This window comes from Lepidothrix coronata, unplaced genomic scaffold (assembly GCF_001604755.1).
Source record: "Lepidothrix coronata isolate B3197 unplaced genomic scaffold, Lepidothrix_coronata-1.0 Scaffold25, whole genome shotgun sequence".
NCBI classification, from domain to species: Eukaryota; Metazoa; Chordata; class Aves; order Passeriformes; family Pipridae; genus Lepidothrix; species Lepidothrix coronata.
Genome location: NW_016690205.1, coordinates 4,169,465 through 4,187,879, shown reverse-complemented (window position 1 = coordinate 4,187,879; position 18,415 = coordinate 4,169,465). Strand labels below are relative to the sequence as shown.

The window sequence follows — 18,415 nt, the reverse complement described above, 5'->3', positions numbered from 1 at the left end:
ATACGGTCACGGAACCAGTTCGGGTGGAAAAGACCTCCGAGATCATCCAGTCCAACCTGGTGGTGACCGATCACCACCTTGTCAGCCAGAGCAGAGTACTAAGTGACAGGTCCAGTTGTTCCTTGAACACCACCGTGATCGTGAGTGCACCACCTCCCCGGGCAGCCCCTTCCAACGCCTGACAGCCCTTTCCGTGAAGAAATTCCTCATGATATCCAACCTGGACCTCCCCTGGCGCATCTTGAGGCCACTGTGAAGAGGAAATGGCCTCAAGTTGTGCCTGGGGAAGTTTAGATTTCATATGAGGAAAAAATTCTTCACAGAAAGGATGATTTGACATTGGAAGGGGCTGCTCAGGGAGGTGGTGGAGTCACCGTCCCTGGAGGTGTTTAAGGATTAAAGGAACTTAATCCTGGACGTGGCAGTCGGTGCTCTGGTCTGGTTGACAAGGTGGTGGTGGGGCATAGGTTGAACTCGATGATCTCCGAGGTCGTTTCCAACTGAATTGATTCTGGGATTCTGTGCTAGGACAGTGTGGTGCCTCAGCATTGTCTGCGTGTCCCTAGTGCTCCCAGCTCACCTGGGCTGTCCCAGCCCCGTCTGGGAAAGGACTGGTATATATATATATATATATATATATATATATATATGTGTGTGTGTGTGTGTGTAAAAAAAAAAAAAGAATCCTAGAATGGTTTGGGTTGGAAGGGGACCTTGAAGATCATCTCATTCCACCCCCTGCCATGGGCAGGGACACCTTCCACTAGCCCAGGTTGCTCCAAGCCCCGTCCAACCTGGCCTTGGACACTTCCAGGGATGAGGCAGCCACAGCTTCTCTGGGCAACCTGGGCCAGGGCCTCACCACCCTCACAGGGAAGGATTCCTTCCCAATATCCCATCTAACCCTGCCCTCTGGCAGTTTGAAGCCAGAGTGTCATATTCTTTACAGTCTGTCAAGACCAAGGAGCCAAAGTCTTAGTTTGTGTTACACTGGCCAAGTGTGCTGACAGTTAAATAGTCAGGATGTTTCCAAGACAGCACTCAAATTCAAAAACAAAACAAAAAAAAACCCTTAAGGTATTGCCATTCAGGTTGTAAAGTGTCCTGGAAGTGCGTGTGCAAAACTGATTTGTTTTTAAACAGAACTCCACTTCTCTCGCATTTTAAGACAACATTGAATCCTTTTACTAACTTTAATTTCCCCTCCCTGCAGCCGATGGGCAAGAGCAGCGTTGCTTTTGCTTGCCTGGATCTCACTGGAACACCTGGGAGGGTCTGAGGTCACAAGTGGGAGGTTCCGCTGTGAGCAGGACAAGGAGCCGCGGTGATCCGGGAAGGATATCCAGGGTGGAGGCGGCGCGGAGCCATGTCCCAGGACAGGTGCACCAATCCCAGGGAGCGGCGCCCTGGCGACTGGGTGAGGGATGGGCAGGAGCCCCCCCCCCCCGGTGCCCCACGGGGCTTCTTTTTCCTTACGCTCTCAAAACCCCACCTGCTAAGGGTGACTTTATCTTTCAGCCAGACACTAGTTTTCCCATTTCTGATGTTTATGAGGAAAAAGTGCTCTAGGTATTCAGAGGAAGTGTGCTGGAGCAAACTCCGGCTGGATTTCTTTTCCAGTTTTTCAGCAATGCAGGAGGTCGATTAATCGACATTTTTAGCCCTAGCTGATTTTCTTTCACTTGTGGAGAACTCCAGCCAGCGTTTCCCTCGGTTCTCACCCTTAGGAGAACACTGTCGCCCCTTTGGAAGTGTTGGGTTGGGACATCTTGGCACCCCAGGTCACTGTGACACCCACCTGGCACAAGCTGTTCCTCAGGCTCTGAACCCACTGGTCTGACGATTAGTTGAGTTGTTCCCAAAAGTTTTGTCCTTTCAAACCTGTGGCCGTGCAGCAGCAAGAGCAGCAGGGGGGGAAGGTTGTTAAGTGGATTTCCTGCGTGGTTATTGCTGTATAAATAGTCTTCAGAAAGCTGCTGGATATTCTTCTCTTGAAAGTTCCTAATATTCTTGTCTCCATGGGAGGGGTTGTGTTGTGTGTATGTGAGGCTCCTGATTTTTCCAGCGGCCACTAGGTGATGCTGCAATCCAAATAATAAAAAATAAATGGCAAAATACTACTTCGGCCGCATTTCTGATCAGATTTATTTTTGGCAGGGTTTTTTGTTGTTGTTGTTTGTTTGTTTGTTTTAATGGGTCATAATATTCGTCATTTTGTAGTTTGCTCATGTTGGAGAGTGCCAGGATGAGTTTGAGACAACAACAAGCGCCGCACTAAGGCATGTCCTGGACTCAACAGCAGCTCAGGGCATTGATCACAGATTGCCTCTGGAATACAAAGCTCGGGACCCGGTGAGTTCCTGTGGCAATACAGTCGACTTCCAGAGCTCTTTTGCAAGTTGTCACTTGCTAAGTTGTAAGTAAGAACAGCTCTTGGGGTCGTTAGCAGAGCAGTCACAGCGGGCTTGGCAGACTTTGTGCCTCGGGGGATAAAGTGATTGCTGGCTGGGCTGAGGGAGAAACATATTTCCCTGTTACTCACTTGTAATTTTGGATACTCTAAGGCCTGCTGTATTATTGCTGATTTCAAGCATCAGTCACTTTTCCTTTCTATTCTTGAGACACAGAATACATTATGATCAATCTCAGTCCAAAAGCTGTGTGTAAAGCCCTGTAAGAACGTTAAATTGAAATCTGAAGGTCTGTTTTGTATTGAATGTCAGCAATTCTGTATATTCAGGCAAAGGATTATTCTTTTGATCATTAAAAAGGTAGAAGCTTCCCATTCGAAATGTTTTTAAGGCTTGCTTAAAAATGAGGAGATCTGGGACGATTTTAGGCTCAAACAAAATACAGTATTTTAAAATCACAAGAATTCAAAATGTTGCAGTTTCAAAAGCACGTTTTTATGTCCTTATTCCATTACCACACTGAGCTTTGCTTTACCCACCCACTTTGTGCAGAGAACATTTTCTATTTTCATTTTCTATAAGCATAGCAATTACACTGAGTTCATTTCACAGATTTTGCTATAATGAAGAGCAGAAATGGGCTTGGAAGGAATATTTAAAAGGGAAGCTTGGGGCTAGTGAAAAAGAGATTAGACTGTAACCTGAGTGTTCACTGTGTTGATATTACATTGGCCTTTCTGTGGAACATCTGGCTTTAACCACTGTCTGAAAAGGAGAACCAGCTTAGAGGGACCTTTTATCAGCACCAGTGTAACTGTTCACCTGGTGTGTCATGTCTTGTCTTTACCAGCCCTTCACTGTTAAACAGAATTAGGGGAACTCCTGTCTGCCATAAATCAAGAATTAAAATGAGATCAGTGGTGAGACCACGAAAGGCTAAAATGTGATGTCACAGGGACAATTTGATGTCAAGGGAAGGATGAGAATGATGTGATGTCAGAGAAGAGGATGTGATGTCACAGGGACAAGCTGAGGAAGTTTGTTTATGTGACATTTAAAAAGTTGGAAGCTCACTGCATGTTTAGCTGGATGGCTCTGATTTCTTTGCATGAGGGAACTCCCTGGCTGTGAGGTTAATGAATTTTCTCAGAAATACTGTTTAAGCCTTATTTCTTACTTCATGATAGTTCTATAATTATTCAAAAATAGTTTTTTTTTAATCATTAGTTAATATGGGGAATCCTTCCAAGAGATGATATTCAGTATTTACCATCCTGGTTTTCAATTTTCCTGCAGCACACAGGCATTAGTAATAAACACTATTGCTGAAATGTTGAGCTTGACAAGTAATTGCAGTAGGATATTTTAGTAAGTCTTACATTTTACTGACTTAGAAGGTGCGTATTTTTAAACACATATATTAGAAAATCTACCTAGTAGACCAAATATCCTGGCATATGACCATGCAGGAAGATTTTCTACTTGGGGACCTTTCTTCTAGATCAGGCCTCCAGTTACATTTCTTTTTAGAACTCATTCAGATTCCCCTACTCTCAAAACACTTCTTTTAGACTGTGTTACATTAAAACTTGTTCTTCTGTTTGGAGGGGAATATCATAGCTGGAATATTGCAATGATATATAACAAACATTAAAAAATTTAAATATGTTCAGTTCTTTTTAAAATAGATCTTTTGCAGTTGGCCTTTTTTTCTTCTGAAGAGACTGGATGAACATCATGTTAAAGAATGAGATTATAAATTAGTTAAGCAATTAATACCTCCTCCACTTCCCCTGCAACAAGCAATGTCAATGACATTCAGTTCATAAATCACAGACTAATTCAGTTTTGAGGTCCCTTTTGTAGTTTATTTTAATTAGCTTTAGACCTGCTGCTAAATCAAACAAGGCAATCCTGACATATCCAGCATTTTGCTGCCTGCAGACAGAGTGTAGCATTTCTTATTTGAAAAGTCACACTTTTATATTAATCATGTATATAAACATAAGCAAATCCTCCTGATTATTTAAAAAAAAAAAAGGTCCACATTGCCCCTATAAAATCATGTGCAGTTGAATATTTAACATATGAATATGACTTCTGTGCTAGAACACAGCTGTAATTTCAGAATAGAAGGACTAAGACTGGTAGACTGCAAACAGGGTATATGAAAATTCGTATTTTTTTGCTATAATTTTTTTTCTTTCAGAAAGCAGGGAACAAGAATTTCCCATTTTCTTCTCATGACAACAAACACAGCCTATGTAATGCAGCAGAGTATTTTGATCTTGTAAGTACTGAGCACTGAGACAAGTCAGTCAAACTCATATCTGTTAGTCTGCCAGAGACTGAACACAGTATCTTTTCTGTCCCCTGCAAAAAAAAAAAAAGTAATAGATGCTAAAACTTCTGAGAAGAGAAAGATGGAAAAAAAAAAAAAGAAAAATACATTTTTTATTAGTGTAGGGGTGGGACTTCTCTGGCACTGTCACAGATGTACAGCAGCACACACTGAGAGTGGTAGAATTCAACGGGAACAAAAAAAACATTATTTGGGTCTTTTCTTGTATTCCTGTTTTGGTTTTCTACCCAGTTATAGGCCCTGTTAGTCTGCTAAAGGTGATTGGCCTTGCAATGAATTTTTGTAGGGCTCTCAGGCACTCCTAACCCACAGCCCCAAACATTTGGTTCAGACTCATCTTTATCAGAAGTTGAACCAAAATCCATAGGATACCCACAACACATCTGCAGGGTGTAATCTTTTCCAGTGCAGATTTCTATAACACACATGTTTAAATGTATGCTGCAGAAGCCAGGGCTTTGAATAGGATTGAAATTGTTCAGGGCTTCTCTGTATGTACAACAGTTTCATGTTCTTCCACTTTTCTTAGATTATTGGTATCATTCCAGGCAGCAAAAGAAATGGTCCAGTTCACAGGATAATAAGTAGAAGAGGAAGCAGTGAATTGTAATATAGAAAGTTTGTCTGACTTTTGGCTCTCTCAGACTTTTTGGAATTCATATTTCACTGAGTAACCTCCATTTCTATGCACTTTGTGCAGTGTCTCATAGTTTCAGAGATACTGATCAACTATAATTCCAAATAAATTTCCTTCAAGCTATGGAGTGTGGAAATCAGGCTCTGTCTCTCTGTATTTGGACACACAAGGGATGGCTTTGAAGAGTCAGATTTCATGGTCTGTCTCTGTCTCTTCATTGCAGCCTGAACCTAAAATTATTAACCTATTTCTTTGGGTTACTCTGAAGATTAATTTAGCTGAGTGTAGATAAATAGCCTTGAGTACATGGTATGCTACAGAAATGCAAAGTAAAAGTGGTTTATTAGCACTAAGAGGTGGAAGGTCAGCAGATTTCCCATTATATATGCAACCAGAAACGTTCATCCAGGCAAGTCTGACAATATTATTTTTAACTTGCTAAAGATCAGCCCTGAGTTCTTGAAATCACTGTGGTAACAGCTTCGTTCACTTCCCAGTGGGGTAGTGACTGTTACAAGATTCATCTGTGAAGCTGTGACTGGAAGTCATATGTTTGCATGAATTTTTCTCTCCATTTTTTTCCCAGGGCATGGGCCTGAAGAAGTTGGATCCAGAGAAACAGCAAGGGAGCTCCACTAACTTCTTTGAGTGGGCTCATGAATCCATCCCTAGCAGCGAGGATGGCTTAACCATTTACCAGACATCCTTTGTGACAGATGAAAACAATGAAAACGCTGAGGGCCCCTGGTTTAGGCGGTTCCCAAAACACCACGGCACAAACTGGTCCATTGAGCAACCTGTTCTTGAGAATGCAAAAAACCTGCAGCCAGACAAGTCATCTTAAGCGTAAAAACACCCCTGGAGCACTGACTTCCCAAATCTGAACTGTTCATTACTCAAATCAATGGTGAAGGAATAAACATTTTGTCAAAGATCATGTGGCAGTAGAGTTGAGGTCATTGGAATCAATCTTATGTTACTCTGAAGACATACATTACTATAAAGATTTTCATGAAGAGGAGCATTATAAAGATTTGAAATACCTCTCTATTAGGAGAACAGAGGTGGGGATTGTGCTTGTGTTATTTGATACTGGTTGACCCTCATCTTGCTACAAAAGCTCCTTCAGGTTCCAGATCAGTGGCATGGCTGTACCTCAGGCGTCTGACAGCACCTCTGTTGATACAGGAGCAAAATGGAATTGGATCCTCGAGGGTTTACCATGACAGGGAGCCAAAACTCTGTGTGTTCAGTAAGAGAGAAACCTTTCATAAAGGTTTAGTGCCTGTGAAGGCAGGTCACCAGCCACTGGAGAAAGGAGATAAAAAAGAAGCTGTGCATTAAATTGCTGTGCAAAGCAGCTGTCATGTTGGGTTAGAGCACAGCACTGTAGAAGTGGAAAAAGAGAGTGTTGTGGACAGTGTTTGCACACTGTGAGTGCACACACAAAACCTGATTCCTGGGAATAAGGGGGGAAAAAGCTCAAGCTGAAGTGAAAGGCTGCATGAAGATTTGAATTTGAGGTCACTGGATCTGAAAAGAACTCAGGATTTTAGAGTTACATGTCCCTAAGGAAGTGAGTTCAGAACCAATCCTCCAAGCACTCTGCTCCTAGAATATTCACTGACGTTAGGATGTGGCAGGCTGTAGAGTCAGACCTCCAAATGATGTGTTTTCCTCTTCTGGATCATTTCCATTAATATCAATAAAATAATAAGCCAAACTGCGGGTCTTAAAATATCCTACAAATAAGGTTGTTGCTATGCAAAATAATGTTGACTAAAAAAAAAATTAAGCACAAGTTTATGGGCCTATTTCCTTGATTTACAGGATAAATGGTAAAATAAACCCTCAACCCTTAGAATTCCCTGCACTGTAAGAGCTGCCTTGAACATGAGCTAAGTTAAGAAATGACATTTCTGCCTTTCAGGGCACAGATATATCTTTTGTTATCAGCATGCAATGGGTGATGGCCTTTTTGTGTGCCATCAAAATAGGTGGGATTAGAGTATTTCCCCAAACATGATTTTATTATCACATGTTGAAATAATAAACTCATATTTTTTTTATGAGTTCCCCCTACCAGAGTTCTTGGGGTGCTGCACAATACATTAAAATCCAAAACATTAATGAACAATGTAAAACCACATAAGAAGCCAAGTAACATGTGAAAAACAATTATTTTTTTCTCAGAGTAAAGACAGCCTGCCTGACAGCTCTAGAGTCAGAATTTCCAGAGCTTTAGCCAACAATTTCATCTCCAAACTGATTCAGAACTGGAGTGTGTGCCAATCACACGGTGAATGAAGTGCCCCATGCTGTTTGCCAAACTCCAGAGGGCAATCTTGGACCTCCATCACAAGGAAGCAGCACATTCTTGCTCCATTAGTAATGTTTATCTGTGGTTTAGCATTACAACTGGATGTGGTGAAATAAATTGCTGTGGTTAGTTATGCCTTAAAACACCAATAGAAACATTCCAGATTTCTGTTTTTCCCCTCTTCCTTTTTTCTTCTTCACATTTGATTAAAACATGGGTTTTTTTAAACAAAAAGTAACTGTGAATTAATACATTGTTTCAACTATATTGTAATAAATATGCCAGAGGAGAAGCAGAAGAGATCATAAAGTCTCTATAAACTGAAATACACTGTGCTGAGTTGAACAAAACAGGTGTTTCCCACACATCTCATGCCCTGGCAGTGTTTGTTGGGTAAATAAAAGGAGACACGATACACTGAATTTGGAAAGGAATGATAAATTCCCCAGATAAATTCCAAAAGTCACAGCTTTGTGTACTTTGGATAAAAACCATCAATTTGTTTAATCTTGGGATGATAATGTCTCTGAGAAGTGGGTCCTGTTGAGTTAAAACATTTTTGAAAGTGGATTTTTTTTTTTTTTTTTTTTTTTTTGCTTCTTGGGGGATGGAAGAGAGGGGAGGAGGTTTGGCAACTCCCCTAAAGGTTTCCTAGAAGTGCAGGAAAGGGCTCCTGGCTGGGAGTTAATTGGGATCAGATGGGTGTAGGTAGGCTCAGCAGAATGAGTGTATTGTGGCTTAACCCGGCCAAATACTGTGCTGGAGAGGGAGGGGTTGTGCTCTGGGTGCTGCTGCTAAAGAGGGATGTTTTTGTCACTATTTTATTTTTTAAAAACCCCACCCTCTTTTCAGAAACAACAGACTTCGTCCTAGAATCCTTTCCAATGAGTATCATTGCCCTCTGTTTTTTCTCCTGAGCCTTCATCAACTTAGGGACTCTCTGCACAGCATTTGTAAGAATTCTCCTCTGGGTTAATTTAAAAGTGTTTTCAGTTTATTAGTTATACAGAACTCAAACAAAATTGATTGCAAAATTGATTAAAAAAGTTAGATGGGGATGGGCTGCAAGTTCCTTTGGTTTAATGAGTTGCTGCTCATCAGCTTAACCCCACAACATGTCCTGAAGTTGTGTCAGGGGATGTTTGGGTTGGATCTCAGGAAAAAAGGTTCCTCCCCCAGAGGGTGGTTGGGCACTGAACAGGCTCCCCAGGGCAGTGGGCACAGCACCAAGGCTGACAGAGCTCAAGGAGTGTTTGGACAATGCTCTCAGGGACCGGGTGGGATTGTTGGGGTGTCCTGGGCAGGGCCAGGAGTTAGACTGGATGATCCCTGTGGGTCCCTTCCAACTCAGGATATCCTGCAATTCCATGATGACTCCAGCTGAGCTGAAGAGCAGCGACTTTGTCACTGAAGTTTCCACACCCTGTCTGCAAACACCTGCGTTCTCAGGCTGCTGGACTGCTGCACTGGGCTACAGCCTTGTGCTTGTGTCTGCATGGTTCTCTCTTGTTTATCTCATGGTTATCTCCACTTGTTTACAGTGTGTTGGGTTTTTTTTTCCTTTTTCAGCCCTGGTTGCTGGTAACCAGATCTGAGGACATGATGACCCTCAGAGCTGCTGTGGCTTGGACTGCGGGGCTTCCTGGTGAGCTCAATGTCAGCCTCTGTAGCTGTGTCATTATGGAATGCTGGGACCTATGGAATGTTGTTCATAGTCATTTTGACCCTGATAGACAAACTGTTGATGTTGTGCCATAGCAGATGGGGTTTGGTACAACAGGAGGCAAGATGTAAATTTTGTCTTTTGCTTACGTGGTGTCTTAGGAAGCTTAAAGAGATCCTTAGAGGTGGAGCTGGCTGGCCTGTGGGGAACATTGGGAAAGGGGGAGTGCTGCTACTCGTGGAGCTGGGAATTCAATGGGGATGCAGCAATTTGACTTCCAAGTCATCTGCTGCTCATCTAATCACAGTGTTCGTGATGGAATCACTCCATGTGGCTGAAATGTTGTTCCTTAGAATGTCCTCTCGAGGTTAGTCAGAGTGAAGGAACATGATACAAATGTGGCACTGGACATGAGCCCTTTTCCTTCCCTTTCCTTTCCCTTTTCCCACTGTCACAGTTACACAGTGGCAATTCTGTTGGAGCTCTGTCTAAACCCAAAGTTGGTGCTCAGTTATTTACTGTGATATAGTTCATGTGTGGATAATATTAAGCTTCTGTAAATGTTCTCATACTGGTTTAGCTTCTCCCTAGATGAACAAAATATTGGTGTAACTGTGATGGTGCTGATGTTGAACCACAAGTACAGGCCTGTATCTAATGGAAATGTTTGTGTTGGACCCTGGCCATGCTGGTTGGCAAGAAATAAATTTTCTGAAACTAGGTAGAAACTTTGGATTGGGCATCTCTATCTTTAAACCACAGTTTGCAAACTCTTTTTTTTTTTTAAATTATTATTCCTTAGCACTCCCCTGCTGTTGCTACATTATCCAATGAGCACTAGATGGCAAGGACAGAGGCCCATTCCACTCTGCAGTGGGAAAGGACTATATAGAGCTGCCTCATCCCAAATTTCTTGTCCCAACAAAGTAATAAAATATCAAGCTGTTAAAACATAATTTCTGGAATATCTAATTAAAAGGAAGTCTGTTCAACAGGGAAACAATCCTAACTGACTTTAATTGGGATGTTTAGCAACAGTGGGTGTGAGTGAACAAGTAAAGCACCCATTTTATGATTTGGGCAGGCATCTGCTTTTATGGAAGGCATGTTATCAGCTTGCTCTCTTGTGGTGTCATGTTTGTTATCCTTTGGTATATTCACCTGGAAGTGAAATATTTCAAATTATGATTTCTTAAATGTGGTGTGCAGAGAAAAATGTAGTTTGACATAGGTAAATGTCAGTCAAACAGAAGCCAAGAGGTGCTGCTCAGAGGGGACCGCTGGGACATATCTTGCAGCAAGGACTGGGACTCAGGAATGCCTGCTCCCAGGTGAGTGCCCAGCCCACTGAACCAGGGAAAAACCTGGGCTTTCTCCCAGGACCAGTGTTTAACTATTGCTTACAAAATGCAGCAGCTCTGGCAGAGGGGGGAGGGAGTGGTGGTTTCTCCAGGTTACCGGAACCAGTTCAGAAAATCAGAAGAATCTTGAGAATACCTTTTTTTTTTTTTTTTTTTAATTCCTTGCTGTGGGATGCCTGGAAATAGTGATATGATGACCACAAAGCACTACCTAATAGCAATGAATTACTCTTTATGGCAGCCCTGTGAAGTATTTAAGTGGTAGTACTCATTTGGCAGATGAATTAATTGTGGCTTGCTGCACTGAGGGTGATGGCTCAGTTGGCAGCAAAGCCATGACTGTAAGATGGAGGAGTCCTGACTCCTGGACTTCTGCTGTCACCAGCACTCCTTTCCCTGGGTATGGATCTGCTATGGAGCACTTAGGAACTTCTTTAGAGACTTAGTTGCCTGCTGGTATATTATTTTAAGAAACTAATTGCTGTATATATATATTTTTTTATGATACTTTACAATACTCCACGGAGAGACAATTTTTGTAATACAAACCATGCTATTTCTGAATTTAAAATGAATTTAAAATGAAGATCTGCTCTCCCTCTCCCACCTTCCCACCCTCAAAAATGTAGATTGTGTTTAGGTTGACCAGTATATTCCACTGCCTAGAAATGGCAGTGCCAAGCCAATGATGCAAACAGACCAACACAAGGATCAAGTCCTGTGCTCAGATGTAAATCCTGTGGGCTCAGGCTCTATAATACTAACCTGACACTTCAAATGGCATTTTAGACAAGCATTAATGACCCTAAATGACAGACCTCCTCATCTTATTGCTTAATTAATCAATGGCCCAGTGGCACATGGGCAGTGCTGTTTTTCAAGCTGTGCCTCCCCTCACATGGTAATCAGATGGGATGATATGGCTCTGTCTACTTATGGGAAAGTCAAACCCCAATAAATAAAGTTTAATTTCCTGATTCCCCTGGGATGTAGTCATTCTTTTTAACAATGCTTCTTCAGTTGAGTTGAAATTAAAAACCAGCATGATCAACATATTGTGTAATATTTCATGGACAGAGTCAAGCACCAGGTTTAAAGACTTAAAAAAAAAAAAAGGAGGACTGGAGGGGGAAGATTGTTGATACAGAAGCACAATATTTTCCTTCAAAAATGCCTAATCCTATTTTTGTTACTGGTGTTAAACTCCACACTGTCATTTTTTAAGCATTACTGGGAAGGTTTTCAGTGCATGTGGGCTGTTCATTTTCATTCTAAATTAAATGTGCTATCATTTGGACTAGAATTAACGTTTAGTCTTCAAAATATTTTGTGACATGCAGTACATTTTGGTGCCATAGGAGGGCAGATGTGTTGAATGGCTTGATTTGATACATAATGTAAGATCTACAATTGTGAGTTGAATTATCATATTTATACAAGTATCAGTGAGCTCTCAAATTGTGCCAGAGAAATGCAACAACTCGATTCAGACAGTAATGGAAATATGCCACTCTCTTGGGTTTTGATGCTTACAAAGTTCACAGGTTTTTCAATCCACACATATTTAATTTTGTCTTTGAGATCCTATAATCTGACTGCACTTACTTATTTAATCAGTTACAGTATCCAGCAAATTAACAAGTTTAGTTCTTTGGTTTACTACTTGGATTTAAATCAACTTTTTGTTTCTCGAGCATCACCTTTTCAGTATGTGCTAATTTATGCTACAGTTTTCTTTATGCTTCAAGCTGAATTCAGGCTTAACTATGAAAGAGCTTTACCCTCTGGGTGAAATAATTCCTTACAAAATTTGAAATTTCAGTCCATATTTGCCTTTTCAAGTGAGTGAAAAAATGAATGAACTGGTTTTGTTGGAGGCAGAAATGTGTGTGTGATTTCATGGCTTAGATGATCCAGTTTTGGAGAGGAATTGGGAGGGACTCCCCTACCCTGAGTGCCCCTGTGACAGTGTTGGATTCAGGAATTAGCTGTCATGTCCCCAGTGTGTCCGTTTGGCTCTGTTGTTCCTGACCCCTCAGTGCCACCACAGGGACGTTTCTGCGGAGCTGGGAAGCAGAGGCCTCCCTGCAGCCCAGGAGTGCTGCTTTCCTGGGATGGGCTTTCAGTGGGCAGTGGAATTTCTTCTGAAAGTGGAGAAAATTTCCCAGCAGCTTGGGCTGAAAGAGCAAGAGAGCATTTCATCTATTTCATGTAACGAAGTCCCTGAAGTAGGAGAGAGCTTATTAAGCAGTGAAAGCATTAAGAGCCCCAATTTCCAAGACAAATCCAGGCCTTCAGCTGCAGGAATGACTGTGGCAGCCTGACCCTTCCTTGCAGTTCAGCTGACCCCTCCTCTTCCCTCTGAGCCTGGCAGAGTGTCTCTTGGAATACACAGGAGCACCTGGACTAGGAATCCAACCGGATTTCCTGCAGCATGAGGAAGCTGTAACCTGCTGTGGAAGCAAATATTCTGAGGTCATGGGAGGACAATGGGAGGAGCAGTGTCCTGTTGGGGTCCTGTTGGGGTCCTGTTGTCTCCAGCCCCAACAGCCACAGAAGGCAAACCCCACTGTCCTTTAAAAAGAAATTGTCACATGGTCTGTTAGCTTTTGCTTGCAGAAGTGGACGTTTCTTTTCCATATCCTTCTTCTAGAATCCCCAAAAAAATGTTTGGGGATTGTAACTTAAGGAGAAAGATCTTCACCTCCACTCCCTCACTTGTTCTCAGGTTGCTCTCATGTTTAAACTCTAGATTCTGATCTTGCTGCCAAAGTGTATCCGAAGGCAATATGGCAGCTGTCATACAGGCAAAGATCCTGCTGAGATCTGGGAGATAGTTCATGTGTCAGAGCACAGGCCATCTGATAATTTTATTTCTCTTGATGTGCAGGTGCCTGGTTGGATACATTCAGAATCCTTTCAGCCCAATGTGTGGTCTAAATGCTGGTAACTAAGACAGCAACAGAATTTGTCACAACTCTTGATGTCCTTAGGACATTGGAAGTCTGTCCTCACGTTTTCCTGACACTCTGATAATAAGTATCTAGAGCTGCTCTGTCTGATGAAAACCTCTCTCCCACTTTCCAGAGTGGAACAACTGGAGGCAAACATGCCAGCATCGCTGTTACAGAGATGCAAAAACTTTTCTAGGCAGCACTGGTTTGCTTTTTCCTCCTTACTTTTCCCCATTCCCCTTGAACTCCCCCAGTAGGATTTTTGCAATCCATTTCTAGAAGTACTGTGTTCACCCTGACACACAACAGTATCTTCAGCAGTGATAATAAATTAGGTGCAGTGGGAATTGAGGCTTGTTCTTTTGTCCAAGGTGATATAATGGGAGTCATTCATAATGAAGAAAAAAAGTAATTGTTATGCAGCATTTTTGTATTAAACATGCCTCCCCAAATTATCCAGAGCATAAAAGAGAATGTTTTGAGTGCTTTGTTACAACCACGCTTGAGCAAAATGCATGTGAATGTCCCCTTATTTGCATAAATAGGATTTCTTAAAACACAAAGCATTCGTATTGTGCTGAGCTCCCTCAAGCCTCTCTACCTTACAAGATGGATCATAGTTTTATCATTAATCAAAACAAAGCCAAAATCAATAAACATGCATAATCAGGAGTCTCTGATTCCAGTATGCAAATACACTACATATTGATGCAATGTTTCTGAATCTAAAATAGTTTTACTCCTTTTTTTTTTCATCTCAGAAGTCCCTGAGCCTTTTAATTTTAATATTTTATGCATCGCAGTGCAAACAGTATATGTGTATCAGAGATAACAAGTTAAAAGATAAATGTTGGATGGATCTCCTAATCGTTTTTGTTTGCTCTGCTGACTTTAAAGGCAGTTTATGCTTCCGAAAAGCTGGTAATTACTTGACCTTTAAAGTCCCAGTCCTGCCAAAGCAGTGGCTGTGCCGAGCACTTTCCAGCCGGTACCAGAGCACGGACAGCCGGGGCCTGGGCCCTGTGCCAGGGCTGTTTGTTAATTAGTGAAAATCATTTATTCCTTGTGTTTGGGGTGATCCAAGGGTTACGTTGCAGGGGGACAGAAATGATGTGCAGTTGGGATGAGTCCGTGTCCTTGGTGTGTGCCTGAGGTGGGGATCAGCAGCACCTGCAGCTCCAACACTGGATGGTCAGAGCTCAGCTCCTCTCACACCCCACAGGTCATACAAATAATTCCTAAAACATATTTAGTGCTGCCCTCTGTACTTATAAATTCCTTATAAAACATACCTACATGATGATACGAGGCACATTATCATCTGAAAATGCAACCAAAGGTAAACGTTCCACCCAGATTCTCAGTCATTTCATAGGTTTTCAGGAGTGTTGCACCACTACGGTTAAGAACCTCTATCACTGCATGGCTGAAATTAATGCTGCAAATTCCTTTAATCTGAATCACAGATTTCTAACAAGTGAGCTGTGATGGACTGAATCTTATCAGCAGCCACGCTTAACTCGTTTTGAAGCCGTGCATATCCATAACAGGTACAAAATGGGCCCAGGAAATGGGCACATCAACGACCAAAGGATTAAAATAAAACAAAATTCTACGAAGGCCATAGTTAAAGGAAAAGAAGGATGAAAAAGATCAGTGGTAGAAAAGCCAGGCTGCAATTAAGTTGAAAAAGTTCCTTGTTTGCTACTCAAATAATAAGCCGTGCCAGAGCTCCAGAATTGGCTATTCCTGCATAATTGCATCTCTTGTGTATCTGTGGGACTCTGCAAACCACAGGCATGATCCTCTCGTGAGAGTCATCCCCTCCGAGCTGATTCATCAGCCCTGTGAGAAGTTTAAAGGTGTGATGTTTATTTTATGTCATCATAAACTAAACGTGGCAGCGATCATAGATTAGGAAGCCCTGTTTCAAACTGTGAGAGTCTTTGAGGCTGATTAATTTGCCATGGGCAGGTTTCACAATGGATATGTCAGTTTGCCAAGTAATGTTTATTTATATTTCCCCGGCACTTGCTTCCACAACCACGGAGTGTCTAAATAATTAAATAAATTTCCTATAGGTGGGAATAGGTACTCACTTGAAGAGAAATGGTGGATCCTGGGTGTAACTGCACTGTTTAGTTATGGAGACAGCCCCAGCAAGTCAACAGTGTCATGTATGTGTATATAGCATAGATATAGATAAATATATAAGGTGAGGGGTGCAGCGAACTCCTCAAAGTCCCTTTCTTCTTGATTTCCATTTGCTACGTGGATGGTTTATGGGAGACTTTGTACTTTTGCTTTTTTTAATTGATTCTTCGGTGAAACTTTTCTTTTAAAAATAAGATAGAGCTTTAATTTTCCTGGCAAATACCTGCACCACAGCATTTGGCAAGGGAAAGAGGAAAGGCTGCTGCTGCAATGGGTTGATGATAAGAGGAGCTGATATTCCTCAGCATCTCCCTCACTGCTCAGTTTTCCAAACCAGCCAAGGGAGTGAGAACTGTTTGTCTTTGTTTCAACCTGTGCTTACACAGTCTGAGGCAGAATTTAGCCTTTACCTTCCTTTCCAGATTTTGGTAATTGTAGTGCATTTCTACTGGACTATCACAATCTTACTGTGTCTGGGATTGCTTTGTCCCCTGTTGCTGTGCTGCATCCATGAGTTGTAATGTTGAGTCTTCTACCTATGCTGTTTGTTTATTTTAGCTGTAACTTGTCATTTTGGCAGGTCTAAGGCTAACAATCGTTATGACCTGGTGTATCAACACAAATTCTACATTAAATCTTTTTTTACTCAGTTGTTTTCAAAAAGGAGAAAGAAAAAAATCCATCAGCCAAATCAGGAGAAACAAACTCCAAAGTCTGTTTTTGGCAAGAGTGGTAGAGGAAAATACAACTGTGGCCATTTCCTTAGCGCTTGTGGAAGGTATTCAAATAAATGAGAAACGACACAGAATGAGAGTAGTGATGTGAGGGATTAATATTTTTAAAACTCTTGGGTTTCTTTGGCTCAAACTTCCTGCAGAAGGGTGGAGTGTTAAATTAACCACCATCAGGCTCCAGGGCTGTTAGCCTGGCACCTCCTGTCATTGTTGCATTTAAAAAAGAGGGGGAAAAAAACGACCTGATGATCCTGCAGGAACACTGCTGGGAGTAAAGGGAAGCCTCATCTTCTCCTCCAGGTCTGAGGGCTGGGAGTTTTAACATCACTGTGTGCTGCAAATCACAGGCATGACTCCCACTGGGTTATTAATCTCTAATTCCGTGCACTACCACTTACACTTAGAGTCATACAACGTTTTGTGTTTTGATAATGTTTTTCACTTGAGACTTCTGAAGTGCATTGAAGAAGACAAATGGACCTCTCTCCACCCACGAGGTATAATTGTCTGCTTGGCACAGATAGGATTGGAACGAAAGAAACCCCCTCGCCTTGATCTCCTTACCCTGCTCTAAACATTTTCATGACCTTTTTTGGAGAAGCCTTGCAAAAGTAATATCAAACAGAGGACTTTTTTCCCATGTCCTCCTCTGTTTTATTGCACAGTGTGGTCTGTTTTAAATAAGCTCTACAGTGCAGTCATTTAAGGAAATGAAGATATTTCATAGCAAGCTTAACATTTGCATTTGAATGTAGGCCACCCTGCTGTTTGATTAAACTGGAGTTTAAGAAAACTATAAGAATCGAGGTTCATGTGCAGTGCAGTACTTCACACTCAGATTGCAAAGGTTGTTGAAGGAAAAAAAAATGATAATATCCTTGGAAGTACATGACTAATGAGAATATATATAGCACTTCTGAGACAGCTCAAATATATAATTATTGTGAGGATTTCACAGACACATAAATATAATGATCTTCAGCTAAGTAAATTGCTACCTACCAATGAAATAAATATGGTCCCTTCAGAATTTGAAATAATTCAGTACTGTAGGTGGTGGGAAATGATTCACCTTAGCTGTTATCTCTGGAACAGTAATATAGAAATATATCTGCCAGTACTGTTACATTTACATTGTTCTTCATATCCTGTGGAGTTTGTCAGAAGATCTGTGGTCCCCGCTGGTTTCCACCCCCTTATTTTGATAAGGCTCCTCGCAGCACGACTCAGCCATGGGCTGGAGCAGCTAATATTGTTTACCACAGTAGGCATCCCAGCCATAATATTTTTCCAAGAAACACTGATGTGTTTAAAGGTCAGGTTGATACTGATTTGACTGCTAAACATGAATTCATTTCTCTAGGAGTAGAAGGGTGTACATGCCTTGAGATAAAGGTTAAACTGTTGTTTATGCACTCGAGAGGTGGAAAACACAAGGCTTTAATACACAAATCATAATGGCCCATTCCGGCCAGTCAGGGAGATGTGGTGCTTTACATGGAAGTGGAAGCTTTGAATCCACAGGCTTTTCTGACTGTTGCTGTAGGAAAAAAAACTCGCTGAAAACTTCAGTGCTTGCCTGGAATTTGCAGCCAATTAAATTTTTTCTGGGCACAGCAGGCCAGAACTCACCTGGGACCTTTGGCAGCACTGATAAAATTGATTTTTGCTACCCCGATGAGGTGCCAGGGACCAGCTCCTCCTTCTGTGGCAAGGGGAGTGAAAGGAAAGAGGAAGGGAGAGATGGACAGCCCTACACGTTTGGATTTGCTGTTCTTGCCATCTCTGATGGAATGAGAGTGATGTGTGTGCCAAAAGG

The 18,415-nt window shown here is 41.8% G+C and overlaps 1 protein-coding gene across 1 annotated transcript; it reads left to right on the top strand.

The window, feature by feature from the left end:
* Nucleotides 1-524: 524 nt before the first annotated feature.
* TEX36 (testis expressed 36) lies at nucleotides 525-6,343 on the top strand. Its single transcript, XM_017809203.1, has 5 exons — nucleotides 525-614; nucleotides 1,214-1,417; nucleotides 2,221-2,352; nucleotides 4,621-4,701; nucleotides 5,997-6,343. Exons 2-5 carry the CDS (start codon nucleotides 1,367-1,369, stop codon nucleotides 6,252-6,254), a joined length of 522 nt encoding a protein of 173 aa, XP_017664692.1. The 5' UTR covers nucleotides 525-614; nucleotides 1,214-1,366; the 3' UTR covers nucleotides 6,255-6,343.
* Nucleotides 6,344-18,415: the final 12,072 nt, after the last annotated feature.